Raw genomic sequence first — 22,255 nt, forward strand, 5'->3', positions numbered from 1 at the left:
CGCGATTAATGTGCTTAAGTATCTGTTTTTTTTTTATGGAAAATTGTAGAGTAGTAGTAGGTTTTCGAATGCTTATAGGTGATAACCTTCGGTTTGACAGTCAACAAATGGAAGAAGCTAGCAAAAGTCGACGTTTTAACTGTGATTTTTAAATATTTTATGGGTTTAATTGTGTTTAATTACATTTAATTAACTTCTAAAAACATACAGAAGCTCAAACTTTTAAAACTAGCTTCCTAGTTCCTGTAGTTATTGAATGAAAACTGAGACTTTACACCTTCAGTTTCCATCAATAAATACAAGAAAATGGCAAAAATCCCGAGTAAAATCACTAAGAAATTGTAGAAGAATAAAATAATTTCGGTTTAATTAATTTTTTTAATAAGATTTTATAGCGAGAAGCCCTTAGAGGCAACTCACAATTCCCTTTGTAGAATCACAAAGCACTCGTTAATCCGAATTTAATTCCTGTTTTCTTTTTCTAGCGAGATACCTCCAGAGGCAAAGGTATCTTACTGCCAGGCATTTTACCACCTACAAATCGTGTTGGAGCCAACAAGAACCAGCGACATCCACCGATTACCATTCTATAATTAAAGATACAGAGAAGGCTCAAGGTAAGAAAAGATATATTTTTAGTAAAAGAAAAGAAAAAAATCCCACTCCTGGAAGGGGGGAGGGCGAGATTAAGTTCTGCATCTGTTGCGGTGGGACAGGACGAAAGGGTTAAGTTAATTTTCAAAACAGCAAAGGGAAGAAGGGGATCCGGGATGTAGGAACAGGTTTTGGAACTGCGGTCAATTGTCCATTACACGCACATGATGACCGGTTGGGAGAAGGTTTATAGTCCTTAATGGGTGAGAAGCTTGCAGCGGCGAGGAAGATTATGAATAGGTCAGCCATTCAATAGGCCTAATTTGTAAGTTCGGAGTCCCCTGGATTATGTTGTTTTTCTGGCAGATACGTGAGGTAGAGATACCAGGTTAGCGTTGAATGTTGTCGCCTCCCATGACACACCATGGCTTCCGGGTATATCGAAAATCCGATACAGGTGGATGGAGTATAGTTACTTGTCTTACTCTTACTGAAACATTCTAAAATTACAATATTCCAGTGCAATTTTTTTTTTCGCAAGAATAAGCGCTCCACACGCTAATACCAGTGTTTAAATGCTTATAAATCTATCAAGGATAAAGTTAATGGTGAGGATTTAACCACGTGATCAGAGTATCCTTCACAGATTTCCAATTTATAAAGAATTTATTCACTTCCCTTCGTCGGGACGATGATTGATTGATAAGATTTTAGTAAGGGCAAGTACCCAACCGTGCGTTAAATCAGTTTATAGCCTAACGAGCTAAAAAAATAAATAAAGGTTTTATTTAAAAAGAAAAATCCGAAATGGGAAATCGTAAGCCACAACTAAACAAATCAATTATATAATAATAATAATGCATTTTGCCTGCAGGTTGTGTTGTTTGACCTCCTTCCCCAATGCAATTACATACGAGTTTAAAAAAGAAAAACTATATAAAATTAAACTGAAATTATTATAAGTGCAATGGGAAATTCTTCTGTAGATTGTCTCGTTCAACGTGTATTAACCTAAATACCCATTAAGAAGAAGCACACGAAGAAGAAAGAAAAAAAAAAAAAAGGAATAAGAAGAAGACACGGTCCACTACACCCCTTCGCCATATTGAAAAATTAAATCGACGTAACGGGTATTAAAAAAATTGGATACGTAACAAGCGGAAGGACAGTTATATATATATAAAAATATGACCCCGGTGTTGCCGAACTGATTGCCGTTAGTTTATTAGTTAACATCTGACCGCGGGAACTTGGCCCCCGAGGGAGACAGAACCGAGAGGAAAAAAAGGTATCTCCTATTAAGTAGCGGGCCTGTGATGTGGGGTGTGTGAGAGACTGCCTCGCAGAAGTTCTCACACACGACAACAACCGGTGTTTGTTGTTGTTGTGTCACCTACAGGCTTGACCTGGTCCTGCCCGCCACAGATCTCATCCTTCTCTCTTTCGACCTGAAGATTCTCACACGCATTCTTCCCCTACATCCTGGTATTTGGTTTGTAAATTGTACCTTGAAAATGGTTCTTGTTTTAAGCAGCTTCTTGTTTGTTTTATTTTTATTTATTTATTTTTTTATATTATTCTTCTGTGAAAGGAAATTGTTTGATATTATCAAAGTTACGGTGCATATAAATTTTAACGTTGTTTGTTTTACTTAATTTTTTTCTTTTTCTTCTGTATTTTATGCTAATGTACCAAGAAAACCTCAAGATTTTGATGGGAAAAATATTAAATGTACAGTACCATCACTTCCTGGTGCTTCTAGAGTTTAATTTTCGCATTTATAATCAATTATCTCGTGTGGAATCCCTCAAAATTTGCTATTTTTCATCTCTGTAATGGCGTTTTAACCGAGCAAATTTAATTTTTCTCTTGATAATTGCCTCCTAATTGCTGAGTAATTGATAAATCCTCTAAAATATTTAAATATTTTTAATTTTTTTTCAAGATTTTTATCTGTTTTAAGACGAGACGATTGGAAGAAATTCAACCATTATCTCGATAAATTAAATGCAATTATGCAGTTAAATTTTCCCTATCCTATTGCAGGATGATAGTGCAATGGTTAACACTAAATATTACATGTTTTTACATAGGCTATATGCTGTGTTTTACATACATCAAAAAGGCTAAGTTGTGTGAAGTTTCCTTCTTAAGAAAGACAATAAATGCATTCGTTGACAGACAACTGCCTTGTTTACTTAAACATCTATCAATGACTTTTTTTTTTTTAATTGAAGCACTTCTCGCCTTCCTTTTTTAATTAGAATACTTCAGCACAAACTTATCCTTTATCCTGCACGTAAAACACAGTAAAGATGCTTATCCTGTATAGAAAAAGTATACATTTATATGTATTTTTAATTAAGTTCGTGCAAGATTTTACATGATGGTAGGATCTTTTTTTTTTCCTCTTTTTCTTCCTTTCTTTCCAACCTCATGTCATTTATTAAATTCCCGCATTATAATTGAGTGACGTTGTAGAAGGTGACGGTGTTTAAGCAATATACCCCGAAGCCATCCACCTGTTTGTTTGTTCGGTGACCCGTGTTGGCCCCTCAACTTCATTTAGCCTCATTTCGACTCTTCTCTCTTTATTCCTAAGCATTTATGCTCCAGTGAATAGCCCCGGGATTGATGACTTAACACCTTTAATTAATTAGAGCTCCGATAAGCTGAAAAATTCACGAAGGGTGTCATCACTCCTCCAGGAAAAGTCGATAAAAAGGCTTGTAAACATTAACATGTTAACGTTACTATATATATATATATATATTTTTTTTTCTTAAAGGAGGAAGAGCGAACACACAGCTTCTCCTCCTTCCTCTCTATCTCATCTATCTCCTCCTTCTCTTCTTCTTTTCCCTCCTCTTCCTCCTCCTTCTTTCTCTCTACCTCCTCCTCTTCTTCTTCTTCCTCCTCCTCCTCCTCTTCCTCCTCCTCCTCTTTAATGATGATCAGGAGTCACAGCGTTAAATAAAAAATTAATTGAAATTTTTATACGTGTAACGTTACATATGCCGCATTTAAATCCCTTTTTTTTTGGGGTATTTTTATTGGTTTCAGTTTAATTATATAATGGCGTAATTGTATCTTAACCGCGGGATGGTTTCTTGTAATTGTGGCCATAAAATTTATAACTTTTTCTTTTTGTTTACGACTCGAAGTTTTATCGCTCGAAAATTAGAAATAAAAAGCGCTTTAATTGAAGAAAGCGAACTTTTTTCCTGCTTGAAAGAATATAAATATGGGGTGGCCCATAACTCAGTTAACCGAGAATGTTATTCACGTCAGTAGAACCGAATAAAACAAAAATTATATAATTCGTGGCTGCGTATTAGAAGGATGAAGACGGTTAGCTGACTTTTGGTCCTTCCCGATTAAAGATACATACGGTGGAATCTCGATATAGTGAATGAACTAAATCACTCTCTACATAAAGAATAGCAAGGACCAACACAACTGTTCGCTATATCACGTGTCACTAAATCGAGAGACCTTAAATCAATAGAGAATCTCTATTTAGATGACGTACAGGGTGGTCCATAACTCAGTTAACGAAGAATTAATTCACGTCAATAGAACAAAAGGGAACTAATATTAGAAGCTGTAATTGATCTGTAAACGGTTGACTGACTTTTGGTCCACCTGATATAGCGAATGAATGCGTAAAGATTAGCAAGGAGCAACAGAACTATTTCGCTATATCGAGAGTCCATAAGACAATCTGTTTATGACTGCAAAACACGTGCTTCCTGGGTATTTTTCTCACCTCTGATGAAAATCCCCCCTTAGGTTAATTGTTTTGCTTTTATTGGACGTGCATCCAATAAGATTAAAACAATTATCTCGTACAGTTTACACACACACTGGCAAACGTCCTCCAAATTTTTATTTCCCTCCCACTCATCTACGACTGGATGCATTAAAAAAAAAATAGCTCATAGTTATTTATTAACTTACATTTTACTCGAAATTACCTATAAAATATTACGTTTTTAATTAAATTTTTTTCAAAAATATAATAGTTAATTGTAAATTACAATAGAGGAAACACTTGGATTTATATGAAATATCGAGAAATTTGGCTAAAAATGGCAGTTTTGAAGCGAGTTTTTCATATAAAATTCCTTAAAAAAAAGCGGATTCGGACCCTAATTCAAGTGGTCTTACTTTACTTAAATACACACACATATATATATTTAAACTTACGATCAGACAGACGGATTTACGATAAGGTTTACAATTTATGGCATTATTTACGATTAAAATCAGTCTACATCCCTAATATTATTAACAAGTCATTTAGTTTAACATTTACAAGCGATTTAATTATAATTATAATTAATTAATTAATCAATCTGTATCAATTTTAATGAATTATGTAGTTATAAAATAATAAAAACTTACCTCTTAGTTATTAATAAAATGAGTTTTTTTCACGGCTTTTTGTAACAAATTTACATATTATACAGTAATTAAAGTAAAATTATGTTAAATTATATTACAAATTAAGTCGAATAACGTAATTGAAATCAAAATTAAGTTAAAATTAAGTTGCTGCGATGATACAGAGCATTGGAACACAATTAAAATACCGGATGAGGTACGTGTTTACTGGTTTATTACATAGGAACGTGCCTATTTTTTTTTATATAGAATAGGCTTGTAATATATAATTTATATTATAATTATGCCCTTAAATGTGTTTAGAATCTTAATTATAATGAAAATTAAGCTATAAGCTGATGATACTCCCGTACGCTTCGTTAATTTCATAACGTTACGCGTGTCGCTTCCACCATTCAATACATTAATTTGATCGATTTACGAGGGCAAAATAAGGGATTTTTCCCTAAGTAAATGAATTATATTCAATTGTACAATTGTTAAATTATTCCAGGACTGTTTGGCTGTTTATTTTTCTCGCGATTTCCCTCGATTTTCTTACGGTAAATCGAATTTACACGCTGGCGACTCGATAAATACGGGAACTACTGCGATGTAGCGCCAGAAAAAAGAAAACTGGATAATTAAACGAAAATAGGGATTTTTCGAGATAAAATCCGCCTAAATTTAGTTAAAAAGTGGTAGAAATTCGCGCGAAACGTGTAATTGAGTACGTGTGTAATTTACACGATGGCGAGCGCTCAATTACAATCAGTTAAATAAAATTAACGGCCCTACAGGGCCGTTACGGTTTTTTACAGCGTGTGAAAATTAAGTAACGAAGAGGAAACTGCGTTACAAGATAATGCAAAACACAGAGAAGGTAACGTACTTACCGGCTTGGTTGTGTGGCGATCGGAAGGAAACAAGGACCTGGTGAGCTATCCGGATTACCTAACCTGTCCAACCGTGGCCAGTCGGGAGGGTTGTCTGGCTGGATGAATCCCCCTCCTGAATCTCATCATCTATCTATCCATCCTCCTATGAGATTTTTTCCCCCTTCGCTGCTGTTGGAATTGTCCACCATACACTTAATTTGTCAACGATCGGACCCCCCCTTTGCTGATTAATTCCCCCTTTAGTTTTATATTATAATCAATTATATTGCGTTCCGGATAATTGCCGGGAAGGGTTTAGATGAAATTAATTTTTAATTGGGTTTAAAAGTTGTTGATAATTAAGTGTTTTTTCTCCTCCTCGAAATGTTTTCGATTAAAATTAATTTTTGCTCGTTTAAAATGCTAATTAATTCGATTGTAAATCGGAGATAAATTAAATGCTGCCATCTGTTGAACTCGTTTTCAAGTATTTAATTTCTCGTTTGTTGCTTTTTTGTACGGTAAAACCTCTGACGGCGGCCACCTCCCAAAGACGGCCATCTCTAACGCGCAGCTTTTTTCAAACTTTTCAACGAAAATGCCTACGAAACAACCTCCCAACGACGGCCACTTTTATCATCTATCGATGTCCGCCGTTTACAGGTTCTACCATGTCTAATTTACTCAGAAAATACGAGTCTAATAACCATTCTGAAGTGGTAATTCTACATTTCTGCCCTTAGTTTCTACGCTCTGTGGTAGAGTCCCACCCCGGATTTTTTGCCTCGCGTGTGATTATGCCCCACGCTAATTAAGTAACCCTTTATAATTTTTTTTAATACACAGTTTAACATTCTAGGGAGGGAAGAAAGGCGTAAGAAGCGCTTTTATATTCAGTAGAACGGCGCGTTTGACGAAGAGCTAACCATACAATTCGGGAGCTGACAATTTCCACTTGCCTTACAAGTCTGGAACGTGCGACACTGGCAGACACGTGCTCCATAACTATACCATTTGTCAGGGTTGTATCTAGAATGGGGGGGAGAGAAAGCGGATACACAAGCCAGCCGGGACACAATTTATGGACGTCATAAAGACACTGTCATTGGCGGTGAAGTGGCACCGGGCCTCAGTTACCATAAGGCAGCTAATAAAAAAAGAGTAATGGTCGCAACTTGGCTAGAGACTGTACCAGTGCCTGAGTGTTTATGAGCGTATCCAACTAATGGATGAAGGAGGCTATTAGTACGCTCTAGCGGAGTTGTGGTATCGCCCGACACCCAGACGGTCGTCGGTCTCCCTTTTCGTAGTCGTTAGGTTTTTACACCTGATGTGTTTTTCCATATAATACACTCATTTTCTTCCCTTCTTTAAATCAGGATTTGATAGTTGATTGAATCTTCTCCTCTTTTTTCATAGTTCCTGTCCCCCCCTCGTAAAGTTCTAACTATCCGGAATTGTGGGGGACGAAATCACAATTTGATAGCTGATTGAATCTTCTTTTCATAGTTTCTATCCCCCCTCCCAAAGTTCTAACTATCCGGAATGAGGGGTTAAATTTATATCAATTATAATTTTTCTCTTTAAATTTAGGCGAATCTGATCGACGAGAATTTCAAGCCGAAACGAGAATGTTGCTAGACATAGTGGCCAAGTCTTTGTATTCAGAAAAGGAGGTAAGTGTTGCCACCTTTTTTTACTCACGAAAATGGTGCCCAATTTTTGTAAATATATCTTTTAAAAAGTAAGATTTATTGGTTTAAAAAAAATGACGATGAAACAAGCGTCACAAGTATTGCCAAGACGGGGGTGAAGTCGTCTAGTCGACTTAAAAGGCTTTAAAAAAAAAAGCCAGCATGGAAATGCTGCACGTGACTTCGAGGCAAGTTCGCTGTTCCGATCGTGCCATGACGTCACCGGAGCCGTGGAAGAAGGGGTTAGATAGGAATCCAGTCCGACTTGAGAGAACCATAAACCACCATCTCAGCGGGGTCACGATGCCAAGAAGAGGGAACAATGGCGCTCGTGGCTGCGACTCGTGCACTGTCCTGCCCGCTGGGCTCATGAAAACTTGGACATAATTAAAAACATATGGAGGAAAGTTTTTTTTTTTTTTTGCTTCGTCAGCAGAATGACTTTGTAATGAGATGTTTTATTCCAGACCACCAACCATCCTGGGCACTGTCTTGTTAACCCTTTGATTAAAGTTGCATAAGTGTAATGAAATACAGTCACCAATATCTTTGGTGGTGGACTCTGTGGAAGGTCTTAAGACTCTGCCCTTCTAATTACATCCTTTGTACTTACCGTGTATGTTAGAGTACACGCGACTGGTCTTAACCTCTGTTATACGTCATAAAAAAAATGGGGGAAAAAATTAGGTAATTTGTCTGTGATTCGAGATTTAATAGGTTATGCGAATAATCTTTTTGTGTATCTAAATTTATGAATTATTTTTTCTGTTGGTGAAATCTTAAATTGAGATTTAATGGCAAATAATACAATTATTGAGTTTTGTAAAGAAGAAAATGCTATTTACTTGACGCCATTTTAATTTAATTCCCTTTAAAAAAAAAACGTGCACTCAAGGCATAACTACCTCTCATATGGGTTCAAACTCACTTTAAGACGCTCCTGATTTATCATTTATACATTGCGGGGTTCCATGCATAATTTGAACACAGGCCCTTTTCGAGGACCTCGAATATTTAACAGAAGATCCCCTCTATGTGTGAGGCCCCATGAAGGTCGCGGCTCTGTTTATAATGGACTGTAAGGGTATCATTCACTATTGCTCATCCACGTGGTCGACTCAGGCTCATACGTAATGGGTTTAATAGCCATACAAGCTACATGGCGTTAATTAATTAATCAATCTAATTTAGGCTTACTTAACCTTGATTTGTGTATATCGGCGGCGTTATGAGATGATTACGTAAATGAGAAATTACGAAGGTGTAATTTTTCATGTGTTTAAAGAATAAATCACTAATTTATTGTTAGATTATTATAAATATGACGTTCGAAAACGATTCCCTATCTAAATTATCCGTGATTCGCAAAGATTCCGTTCACATTCGAACCCGGAACCCTCGCGGAGCGATTCGTTTATTAATTTTTTTGTTTTTTATTGTCTAGACAGAAAATTGTCTTCAACACGCAACAACAAACAAGAAAATATGTTTTTATATGAAATTTATTGATGGATTGTATAATTTATATACACGATAATGCTTTAAATTAAATTTTAAACTGGTTTTTTAATTTCAAATATTTGAATTTTTGTTCCGACCAATCAGCTTCGAGTACGGCCTAACGATTTGAAAGCGCCTAGTTTGTACAGCGTATACCGGACGTAAATAGTTAATTTTTGTATAAAATTGTATGAAATTTGTGTTTATGATTATGTACAGTCTATTATATAATCGATTAGAATCATATGCCAACTATTTAATGCAGTTTCATGCGTAATTTCTGAGCATATCTATATAATAATACTGCACACACAATGTATACACTCGTAACAATAGAACCAAATGAGTTGTAATAACTATAGATTATAATTTCATAAATTACTGAAAACATCGTAAAATATTACGCATACAACAAACCTGTATAAACCGGAATAGCACGGTACCGAATAATTTTCCGCTTTGGCAGGTTTCCGTTTTGAACAGGTGTTTTTTTAATGTAGAAAATCGCCCCATTCCGAAGAATTTTTCCCGTTTAGGCAGGTTTTTGTTTTATCCAGATGCGTTTCGGACAGGTTTTACTATTTGCACGCATTTCAGTATATTAATATAGTCGAACCTCTCAACAACGGCCATTTTCATAATGTTTTTGGAGGGGACAAAACTGCATTGAAAAAAAAAATAAAATAATAATAATAACCTTCGAACAAAAGGCATTTCGTATGTTTCCGCCACTGTCCGTTCTTCACAGATTCGATTTACAAAATGCAGTTTATTTAGCGTATTTGTATGGTAATTGCCATAAAATTTCTACATACGCGAGACAGTTCGGGAAAGAAAGGTTTTAGATATCAACGACGATGATAAAATGGCAGCTTGTTTTAATTTTGTTTCGTGGTAAATTACTTAAATTTATAGATTATATACAGTAAAAACCTGTCCAAAACGGAAACCTGCCTAAACGGATAAAATCTTTGGAACGGAGCGACTTTTTGTATGTTAAAAAAAACCTGTTCAAAACGGAAAAAATATTCGGTACCGTGAGATTCCGGCTTACACAGGTTTTGCTGTATTTTATACGTGAAGACAATCAATTTTCCCGAGGTAAATGTTGGAATTTTCTAAGAATACGTACAGTACGTATGCAGTGTTGTATTAATCTTCCGAAAAGTCATAAACTAGAACTATTATTATATTTTGTAAGTTATGAAGAATATAAATTTTTGATTTTAAGTCGAAAAGGGTTCGTTGATTCAATAAATCTCTTAAGTACACTAATTTTGATTCGTTCCACGCACGACGATAGAATAAATTTACGTACGCTGAATTAGAATCATTTTCTGTACATCAAAGACATATTCTTTAAGGTTTAGTGCCGTTAACTAAATTCCGCTCGGCATAAACTTGTAAAAAAAACACAAGAAAAACCCCTCTTCTCTCTCACTAAATTTTAATTTTTATAACATTTTTCATACCTTATTTAAGTGTTGAACATGAAATTTATTCCCCCCTTCCCTTCTCTTTCTCACACACAAAATGATCTTAAGACACTTAAAATTGTCTTAAAAATACAGTCAACACCCCTATAACACTGTTGATAATTCCGTTTTATATGAATTCCATGTTGTACGAGTCACTCAGATTTTACAAATACGTGTGCCGGACTGTGAACGGCTCACGTATTTGTAAAATCTAAGTGACTCGTACAACATGGAATTCGTATAAAACGGAATTATCTACAGTGTTATAGGGGGGTCGACTTGTATATACAGCCTGTGTAAATGATTACGTGTATTTTTTTTCTTAGGGTGGCTCAAAAATCGGTTAACCACCGTAACAACTGGCTTATTGTCTTATTTGTTTGTTTAGTTATGACAACGCAACACTTGGTCACTTGTAGGCTTTGCTGTCTTATTGAAATATACATGGATTTGAGTGCCACTACTTGTTGGCTTCTGAAATCGGCACTAAATCGGGTGTGGCGCTAAACCGAAAATAGGCTGCCTCAAGCGATAAGAAGTCGTGAGCTGAGACAATGCCACGAGCACCTCCAAGAAATGAGCGGAGTGCCCACTTTTTTGGGGGTGAGGATTGCGATCGCTTTACACAGAAGCTTTTCGATAAAAGTCACTCGTAAATAATGCACGTGTCCGGTTCGAAATTCAATAATTTTTTCCGCCGAAGTTAGGGGCAATCAATCCCCCGTGCTCCAAAACTCCACCCGTGTAAGACGTGTGCTTAGTTAAGAGGTTTCCGTACGAATTTGAGAGTGAAATTCACAGATAAGGATTATGGCGCTTTATTAGAGTTACTCTGTTTAAGAGAACGCTATATCGAGGTTTGATTGCACATTACCACTTAAATGTTAACGAAAACTATTCAGAAGAGGTCCTTCACGTTTAATGCATAAATTACGACTCTTCAGAAAATTCAGTTTACGATTCGGATTCGTAAGTAACTTACCCTACAATACACAATAGAACACGGGTTATCTGACTTCCGGGCCACCCTTTACATTAATACTAAAGGCGATGAATTACTTTTTGCTTGAAAAATTGAGATTCAGAAGAGTTTTTTAAAGCGAAAATTTGCCATCTTGCACATGTTTACGATCACAAAAGTCGAGTATTTTAATTATTTAATTTTAAATTTTCCTTTATTATATGCGGGTATGACGCAGTCCATTTCGTTTATAGATATTTAAAATGATTTTCTGTGCATTTCTACGCCGGAAGTAGGTGGAATAATTCGAAGCATTTGGTCGCCATCGAGTAGAATTTCTTGAGAAATATTTGATGTTTAGTAAAATTTGTATTGAATTCTGCCCTTTGTTCCCAGATTTTTCCTGAAGGTTTTCAAGTTTTCGAAAATTTAATCAAGTAGAACCCCCAGTTATTGAATAGTTTTGTGAATTCATCATCAATTTCCACAGGAGATTGATGATGAATTTATAAATTTCCACGCTTAAAAGTACTACTTTTAAAGCTCGAAAATGTTTTTAATTATCGACGAAAATTGTACAAGGACACGTTTTCATCCCGGAAAAACGAAGAAATTCAATTTAAAAACAGAACTTTTTCACGCGCTGTCGAGGCACCCTTCGACGAGCCTATGGCATTTTAGATTAGTTGAGGGGGGTTATAAAAACACCTCGTCACACCTCCTCCGTGTCTTTTATATCCTGAAGTGCCATCTGTTGCCAGAAAAAATAATCTACACGGTGGTACTAAATCAAAATTACTTAGCGTAGGAACCAGTTATACATTTCTGTAATTTCCTGGCATCATCATCATCATCATTAATTAATGGGCATATAAAGTCTTGATATTTTTTTTTATTCTAAAAACGTGTAATTAAAATAATTAGATTCCTTCTTCGATACTATATTATTTCCCCCTGTCAGAGCTTAAATAATGCCATTAACAATAGTATTTTCTCCCTACCTCTGATCGGTTATAGTAGTCAGTAGTACAGTACATAAACTTGCTACATAACACTAGTTACATTGTGATAAATACTAAAGTGAATGGAATATTTTAAGAGAAAATCAATAGGAAAATTTAAAGAAAAATTCATTTTTTTTTTTTGATATACCGTAAAACCTGTCTAAGACGGAACCTGTATAAAACGGAACCCTGCCTAAACGGGAATATATTCGGTGCCGCGCGATACTGGTTTTCACAGCTGTATACACAAACTAATAGGATGTAATAGGACTATAACGTTTTGAAGAAAAAGTACAGTAAAAACTCTCTAAAACGGAAACTGAATAAAACAGAAACCTGCCTAAACGGAAAAAGTCTTCGAAACTGAGCGATTTTTTTTTAATGTTTAAAAGAAACCTGTTCAAAACGGAGACCTGTCAAACCGAAGAAAACATTCGGTACCGCGCGAGTCCGGTTTACACAGGTTTTATTATATTAATTTTTAAATATTAAATGTAATTTTTTTTATTACTTTAAAAATGTGAATGTGCAAAAATATTTAAAGTGTAAAGGTTATTTATTCGCTAAAATAAATCAGTTAATTTTTATTTTATTTTATTTTTCTAAATCGTCGGTACGTTTGTCTATCCCGTATGTGGGGGTCATATATAATCAAGACTTGTAAACTTGTATATAAATGTAAGTACAGTATTAGCATGTAAAATGTTTGGATTAGATAAAAACATTTTACATTTAATGCACTCGGGTATTCAATATCAAAAGAAAAATGGCCACTTTAAATGTGTTGTGCCTTGAATAATTGATAAAGCTGATTATAATATGGATTTCCGTAGTATTTTCGCGCGTCACTTGTATAAAAGCTTATTTATTACTTACTTTGTGATTTTATAAATTTGTTACTGGACTAAAAATGTGTAGATTTTTAAAGGAATATAAAGTAAATCGACTGGAGATGATGTACCTTTTTTAATTGTAATGCCATATCCCACCTCACAGGGATCTCAAAGTTACTTATGTTTGTGTGAATTGTATGTGTAAATAAGTGGGAACGTGTATGAAGATGTGAATTATATGAAGTATGTATATATAAGAAGTGTTTGAAGTGTGTGAATGTGTATGAAGTGTGCCTGGGTGCTCTCAGTGGGGGCACACAGAACACTTGCCTCTCTCTGTGATCGAATAAAAAATTCCACAAATTATAATCGTAAAAGTGATTGAGGTATGTAACCTCATACCCTCGACAATGGGACACTGTCTGTCTTTTTGTACTGTATAATATACATGTGGAAAAGAATACCGAAATTAAATAATTAAACACAAATTTATTGATGTAATTATTTGTCTCCAAGCTCTGCCACCCCGGAAAATTTTCTGCGGATGCCCACGTATGTATGTGATGTGTGTAATATAATGTATGCGTAAGAACACACACAGAAATGTGCATACATTACGTTTATATAAAAAGATATTTCCATAACTCAAACTATTATAAGACTACACTTAGAAGCCATAAAACGCTGCAATAGATTTCCTCACTTGTAAAATGCAATGGACACTTCAAAAGGCTCAGAGCCATCTTTAAGAGTGTTAAATCCTATCATCCGCACGGTTGGAAGGGCCTATCGATGCCTCGTAATTAATGCTCATCCTCCAGATTTTTATATTTTTGGACTTACGGGACCTTGAAAGGTTCAGAAATTCAAAAAAATTGGACCTGTATGTATGCGGGTGTCACGATTGTCTTCACTCACGTGGAAGCTTAATAATTTCTGGGCCTTTTGTCAAAAATTTCTGAAATTTTGCAGGGAAGTTTGTGTATTATGGGTATCGGTGCTATTAAATTTTGGTGGTTAAAGGTCGACGGGGTGGAGAGATAGAAGAGGTCATGTGTCACATCTCGAGTGGTCTCGTTATTAGCGTTTACTCGTATAAAACTTATCTTTACCTCCGAAATTAAGCCTTTCTGGCATTTTATACTAATTAATAATATAAAAAGCTTTTTAATAAAATCTCGTAACAGATGGCGCTACAAGCAACTTTAATTCTTGCCGGGAAAGTTATGCAACACGTTGCTGGATTTATTTATTAAAAGGTAATTTCGATGGAAAAACACCAAGCTCGTTCCTTTGGTAGTTTATGCGCCGTTACACGCCATGAATATAGAATATATTTGCATTAGTAAATAGGATTACTACGAATCCTAAATTGATACTTTCCTCGTGTTACAATTTTCATTTTTATTAAGAGTTACCTGCGAATCTATTCTCACAACGTACTTAAACACGTAAATTATTACAGACGTTTATAGCCGCAATATGCAAATTAGCTTGTTTTTGCGGCGCGTTTGATGCTGCTACATTCAGGTTTTCAGTTGAAAAATGCGCTGATATCAAATTAAGGCCATCGGAAATCACGTTTACCTTAACTGAAGGATTGCATTTACAGTAAAACCTGTTCAAAACGGAACCTGTATAAAAAGGAAACCTGCCTAAACGGGAAACTAGAACCTGGGATTTCCTCAACAATGGCTTTTTCCATTCAAAGGTTTGGTTCTTTGGTGTAATTATAATGACGTGTAAAAATTAAGGCCGTGTTTAACAGGTTTAAAATACTTTATTACACGGTTACAGAGCATTTTATTGGCACTTTGTCTGTAGAATAATGCATTTCGATGTATTCTGTACCCATCTTCAATTGTTTTTTCTTATACATTAAAACATATTTTAAGTGCACATAAATACACATCTTCCTTTATAAAACACTTAAAAATTTATTTACTATCTTTATCGGCACTTTTCCTTCAAAATTTTATCATAGAGAGATGCCATAAGTATATCGTACTAAATGGCTTTGCTGGCACCCCTTAAACCTGAAAGATGTTCCTGATCCTGAATTGTACGGCTGGTCTTAGACTTGTTGAGGCCCTAAGCTGTAATATCCAGGCCTTTCCCGCAGCTGGATTAAGACTTTCAAGAGGTCCTAAGCACTTGAAGGATTTTAATGCTCCCATATACTGGAAGCACTAAATACTTTAATTTTTATTTATTTATTGTGAGGGCCTCTTTTTTATGGACTCCTGATTCAGCTGCACCGTTTTCAGTTTAGCACCGTACGGTCCGTAGTAAATCGGGCAATGAAAAATTTCTGTGGTTCCCTTTTGATTCCATAAAAAAATGATACACGTAAAAATATGAGGCCCTAAGCTATATAGAATCTTTAAGGCGAGGCCCTGAACTGCAGTTTGTCTAGCTTCTGTGAGAACGTCGTGATATATTGTTTCATTTAAAAGCTGTGACAAGGTCCCGAACTTACTTTTCCCATAGATTACAAGTTATAGGGATATGCAGACTGTTTATTGTTATGTAAGAATAATCTGTCTGTATGTCTAGACGTATCTGTTTTCGCTCTTATGTTAAGATTCGTCATATTTAAATGAATCTTAGACTGGACGCATCGTAGGAATTATTTCTATCTTTAAAAATTGGACATTTGTTGACGTGTTTTATTTGTTATTTCGTGTAAAATATATTGAACATTTGAGTAAGTAATTATTATTTAACACACTTTCATATATGACTGTATATTGCTCGTATATGAGAGATTCTTATCGATTATGATGATGATGATCATCATCAGCTTCTGTTCTTATAGCAGGTGCTGCAAAGAGCGTGTTATGCTCCTAGTTGTGTGCTAAATACAGTAGTATTGTTTTCTGTATATGTAAATAAATAAGTATAGGATCAGTGAAATAGGGCCTTGACTAGTAACAGATCTCATCTATGTATATACATAATATTCTGCGAAGTATAAATGAATTAAAATCAACTTCATAGCCACCCGAAATGGAATTTCTCAAAGATCGATCTCATATGTAAGGATATATTTCTGCATAGATGTATATAGACAAACAGACGCACGATTCAATTACAACAGAAGCAATTGACTCAATAAGTGGATATTTATTTCATTAGTTTTGCCATCGCTAATTACAATCAACTGAAAACTTAAACAATTTTAACTAATTACGCTTAATTCGATATTGATATCGAATATGGTTATAAAATGGGAGGAATTTTAGAAGTTTACACTTAAAAATTCAAAATAAATCTTTAATGAGATGTGAAGCATTTAATGACCAATCTATTAATTAACATTATTTACGTAGCTAATGATAATTTCTTTGATTTATTTATAATTAACACACCACAACACAACACATTATAATCTGTGTATTGATTATTTAATACAGTGGAACCTACGAACGACGGCCATTGATAAAAACATAAAAAAAAATATGGCCGCCGTTTACAGATGTCCGTTATTGGAGGTTCGACTGTATTTTACAATTATTAAAAATATTAGACTCGTTGCATACTGAGAAAAGAAGTGGGCTTATTTAAGGGCACATTTATTCTGTAGGGATTGTAAAATAGGTAGACTACTGTACGTGTCGTATCAAGATTGCATGCGGATGATGGATTTTCATATAAGCTATACCCTAAGGCCTCGACTCACTTATCGATAGCTAGGGCCTCATATTTTTATATATAGAGAAGGGAAGAGCCTGCTATACATTATAAGCTTAGAGCCAGCAACAATTCAAGCCCTGCATAAACAGGTTAAAGTGATTAAAATTGTCTAATCTTTCTGTGTTGTTTTATATTGTTCACAGAACATCTACATCGTAAATAACGCTCCGTAATGGTTTATATACGATCAAACCGCGATTTAGCGCCGCATCAGAAGTTGGCGCTAAACTGAAGTATCTCAAACAATAAGAATTATTCACATTAGCGAAGTCTATAAGCGGATTCGAGCGTTTGAAAATAACGTGATTTAGTGATGACGGCGTTATATCGAGGTTTCGCTATATTTTGTCTTTATTTTAACGTACATCACAGGTGACTGCTCGTCTTCATATAAGGTTGTTTTCTTTCATATCTTACGATTGTTAACCATTGGATTTTTAAGTTTTGTTAAATTAAGTTATATTGTACTCGTATACGATCAGAGAGAGGTGAGATAGGGCTTTGGATAGTAACAAATATGAGGCCTCAACTCTCCTTTTTCGTTAAATTAATATTATGTAGGATCAGAATCTGAGAGGGATGAGATAGGACCTCAGTTAGTAACAATTATGAGGTCTTATGAATTAAAACATTATATATTTTTTTCAACTTACAATAAGCAAATAATCGACTTTTTATGAATAAATACGATTAATATACAGTAGGCGGTTTCAGATTGTGCGAGGCCCTAGACGAGCATACACTTAGGAACTTTTTTTATATGAGTTTTTCATAATATAAAGCTCGTATCGCTTGATAATTGACGTTATACTTGTATAAAATGTATAGAATTCTAATTAATATTGGACCAAAAATGAGTGTTGTGAGTATTTAACCTACCGGGTAGCCAGAAATTCCGTTTACAATGTTTAACTGATTGTTTTGGGCTATCCTTTATATACTCGTCAATACTCGATCTTGTATCAGAGACCATTTTACACAAACAATTTGTGTTTTTTGCAATGTTTCCAGCAATTTTGAACCACCGAACAGTGGTAGAGGGTTTGCACCTGACCAACGGGCTTGTCACGTGGAGTTTTCCGGGTTTTCTTCACCTTATTAACACCTAAATAGAGGCCATTTTTACATTAAAGTCCTTCTGGGAGGCATAACCACTTCGGAATATTGCCGTATCCGAATAAAACAAAAGCGAAGCTCCACATAGAAAGGCCTTGCTGTAGCCTTAAATTAATTAACCGATTTTAATATAAAATCGGTTAATATATAGGCATATATAAAAGAAAGTATAGTACTGTTTCGGTGTAAAAAAATTTATTCTGTGAAACCTGTCCAAATGGAACCCGAATAATGCAGAAACCTGCCTAAACGGGAAAATTTCTTCCGAACGGAGAGAATTTTCTTATGTTAAAAAACCTGTTTAAAACGGTACAGTAAAACCTGTGTAAACCGGAATCTCACGCTACCGATTTCGGTTTACACAGGTTTTCGTTTTGAACAGGTTTGTTTCTTTTTTTTTTTAACATACAAAATCGTTTTGTTTTGAGGAGTTTTTTCCGTTTTATTCAGGTTCCGTTTTGAACGGATTTTATTCTATATCAAAAGTTTGCTTTAATTTAAATTATTTGTTATGACCAAATTTAATTTTTTAGTATATTATTACAATTAAAAAAGCACAAAAGGATCGCAATTTTTCGTCAACAGTTTGCTAACATAACAAAGCGATTCCCAATCATTGAACACTGATAGTTGCGGGTTCGCTCCTCGCCAAGGGGCTGGAGCCTCGCCAAAGCTAGCCACGTGGAATTTCCCGTGTTTTATTCACGTTTATAACACCTAAATAGAGGCTCTCGGGAAGCGCCCCCCTCGGAAGATCATCCACGTGTCACGTTTCCGTATATAAATAATTAAATCAAACCATACGAAGCGATTTTTACACTAAAGTTAACAATTTTTCCCATTTGATAACAAAATGTATTACTTAAACACCACATTCTTTAATTAAAAATCCATTTTAATCATGTAAAACCCGTAATTGACATTTGCAACGCGTGGGAACTTCAGAGCTTTAAAAACCACGCAAAAAGCGATTTCGCGCTTAAATCGACGCTCTACCCCGTCCAAAAACGAAACACCCTCATCTAACGCGACATTTTAAAAACTAAAAACCCAATTTTAATCACTTAAAACGCGTCAAATCACGTTAAACAACGTTTGCAACACGATGGGACTTCAGAACTTACCGAAGCGATTTTCGATACAGAAAGTGCAGTTAACGCCTAACCTGTGCTACTCATTTTAATAACCGAAAATTTTCGATTCGAGCATCTTGTACAATGGAGTCTTCGTATGTAAGAGGGAGTGAAGTTGGCTGCCATTAGTTGAAAAGTCACATGAATGTCTCAACACTTGGTTACAGCGGAGTGGACGGCCCATTTGATGTCGGGTTAGTGGTAGTAATGTTTCACTGTCACATTCTCCCTTCGATAGTTGTCTGGACTTCCGTTAATGAAGCTGGCGAGTGATTAAGTGACCAGGTCTGTCTCCTGTCCAGACATTGCTGGACAGCTCGTTTCTTTCTTGACTCACAATAAATACATACTTATGTCGCACGCGTTGTAACTAAAGATTAATATCATTCGGGAAGTTGTCGCACACTTTCTCGAGCATAACTTATTCAGAATCGGATCATTAACGTTCCTAACTTTATTAGGAAAACTGCAATCCTTACGTAATTAGTAGGTTTGCTGTTTCTGTACGAAACTTACAAGTTAAAGGATCTGAATTCAATTAAAATAAGGCAATTCCTCCAGTAAAATTTCAATTACTTTGCATGTATGTATATATTTATTTACATTTACAGTAAAACCTGTCCAAAACGGTAGCTGAAACCTGCCTAAACGGATAAAATTCTTTAGAACGGAGCGAATTTTATTGTTAAAAACTTGTCTAAAACGGAAACCGTCCAAACCGTAAAAATACGCAATTCCGTTTTACACAGGTTTTTACCACGCATAATACGATCAGGCTCCTCTTGCTTTAGGATTTTACTTTATTTTACTGCCAATCTGCCTCAAGGACAGGGATGATCTGGAGGGGGATAGGGGCATGAAATTAGTTTATTGATTTAATAATTAAAACAATTGTTTATTTTATTATACGAATTAGGGAATTGCTCCTGAATCCACCCCTGCTCGTGCGATCAATCGATTTATCGGGAGGGGGGTCGATAAATGTGTGTAAAGACCGTTTGGGAATAGTTGGGATAATTTTATTAAAGTAAATCGCAATATTGTATTTTGACTTATGTTTAATTAAATACAATAACCTGCGTACGATATCGAATATTTTTTTCCGGTTTGGCAGGTTTCCGTTTTAAACATGTTCTTTTTCAACACAGAAAATCGCTCCGTTTCGAAGAATTTTTTTCGTTTAGGCAGGTTTCCGTTTTATCCAGGTTTTATTTTATTTTTAGTTTAAGATCGATTGCGATGAATTTTTACACTGACTTGTCATTAATTAGTTAACATTTTTATATTATTATACAGTCGAACCTGTAATAGCGGAGACCTCTAAACGACGGCCGTTATTTTGGCATCGTTTCTTTTTGAATTGCATACGAAATAACCTTCATAAACTATTATTTTTTAATGTTTACGTCAGTGGCCGTTGTATACAGTGTCGACTGTAATTTAACTTACTAATTTTGCTTTTACCCCTAGGCTATTAATATGTTCTGTTAGTATTATATTTAAAGATATTTCCTGCTGTAGTTTTAACTGCGAAATTATTAAGATATTTTCCTGAAATGTTGATTAAAAAAAACTATAATAAAAATAATAAAATTTTATTATTTAAATTTTTAAAATTCATATATATGAAGTACGGATTTATATTTAATTCATTAAATAGGATGCAAATGTTTTCCTCCTCTTCCTCCTCCTCCTCCTCCTCTTCTTCCTCCGCCTCTTAAACATGTCTTGCATCTTATTAAGAAAGTATTTTATGAAAATAGAAAAATATATATTTAATTATAAAATAATGTAGTTATGATAGATCCTTTTGTTTTTTTGTAAATATAGGGTCAAAGGTTAACAGACTTTACACCTTACATAGCATTATACAAGGCCCAAGATCAGTTGACGACGTGAGAAATTTGAGAAATTAAATCCCTCTAAAACAATACAAATACAGTCGAACCTCCTAACAACGGCCACCTCCGAACGACGGCAAGTTTTACGTTCCCGTCTGTGGTCGTTGTTAACAGGTTTTAAACAGGTATAAAATTTTAAGTGCATTCTCAAGTGGAATAAATTAAAATTTTACGTAACATCTGAACGCCCAAAGGCAGATTTAGTGGATTGATGATGGCGAAGATTAATTTAAGCTGATAAATAATGACGATTTTGAATTACTTATAAATAATACGATAAAAAATGATTGTGTTAAATGACGTGTTGACGATCATCAAATTATTTTGCCCTCAACGTTTTCGAATATATCTAATGATTGAGTGTAGATTTTTTTTTCTTTTTAGTTTGTTGTGAAGGGAGTTTAGAGTTTGTTCCTCGTTTTTTTTACTGTCAATAATCACTATTTTTTTTTTACATATATTTCAAGAAAGGTATAAAATAGTGCCATGAACGTTTAGGGAATCACAAGCTTTTAAAACAGTGTGAGGAGAGCTTAGAACATTGTAAGAAACTTACGCAGTACTTAGTACTAACTTATTTGCAGAGTAACACTATCTCTCGTAAAGTGGGCTAACTACAGTCAGACCTCGATTTAATGCCACCATTTCTTCTATTCTAAAATTGGCACTTCAGTGCTGCGCTAAACTGAAGTACAGTACCTCAGGCAATATGAATTAGACGTAGTATCGAAGTCTATAGACAACTTTGAGAGTTTGAAAGTCATGTGTTTTGGTGTTTACAGTTTAGTAATTTACAGATACCAAAGGGTTCTTTACTGGATATTCATACGGAAGTTCCATTCGACAGTATTCGTTAGCGCTTTACGAGGGTGGTGTTATATAAGTTAATATGGGCATTTTTATATTACTTTCATATATACACAAAGAATTAAAATTTCCGGATTTACTCTGTTCGAACAATACGTAACGTGGTCTGCTGGCATCATCTATTGATACATTAAAACTCTGATATAGCGCTGTCCGCATAATGCGACTGTCTCTGGTCTCATTACACTCTCTGTTCCTGTTTATATTCTCAATA

General features: G+C 35.0%; 1 protein-coding gene across 1 annotated transcript in view; it reads left to right on the forward strand.

Moving 5' to 3' along the window:
* Positions 1-22,255, forward strand: part of LOC111619331 (heat shock protein 75 kDa, mitochondrial-like) — a 108,919-nt gene that overhangs the window by 25,393 nt on the left and 61,271 nt on the right. Inside the window, exons 2-3 of the mRNA XM_023361041.1 lie at positions 486-617; positions 7,452-7,534. Of these exons, the coding sequence (XP_023216809.1) occupies positions 486-617; positions 7,452-7,534 (215 nt within the window). The remainder of the gene's footprint in view (positions 1-485; positions 618-7,451; positions 7,535-22,255) is intronic.

This window comes from Centruroides sculpturatus, unplaced genomic scaffold (assembly GCF_000671375.1).
Source record: "Centruroides sculpturatus isolate CEXI.00-Female unplaced genomic scaffold, Cexi_2.0 scaffold224, whole genome shotgun sequence".
NCBI lineage: Eukaryota > Metazoa > Arthropoda > Arachnida > Scorpiones > Buthidae > Centruroides > Centruroides sculpturatus.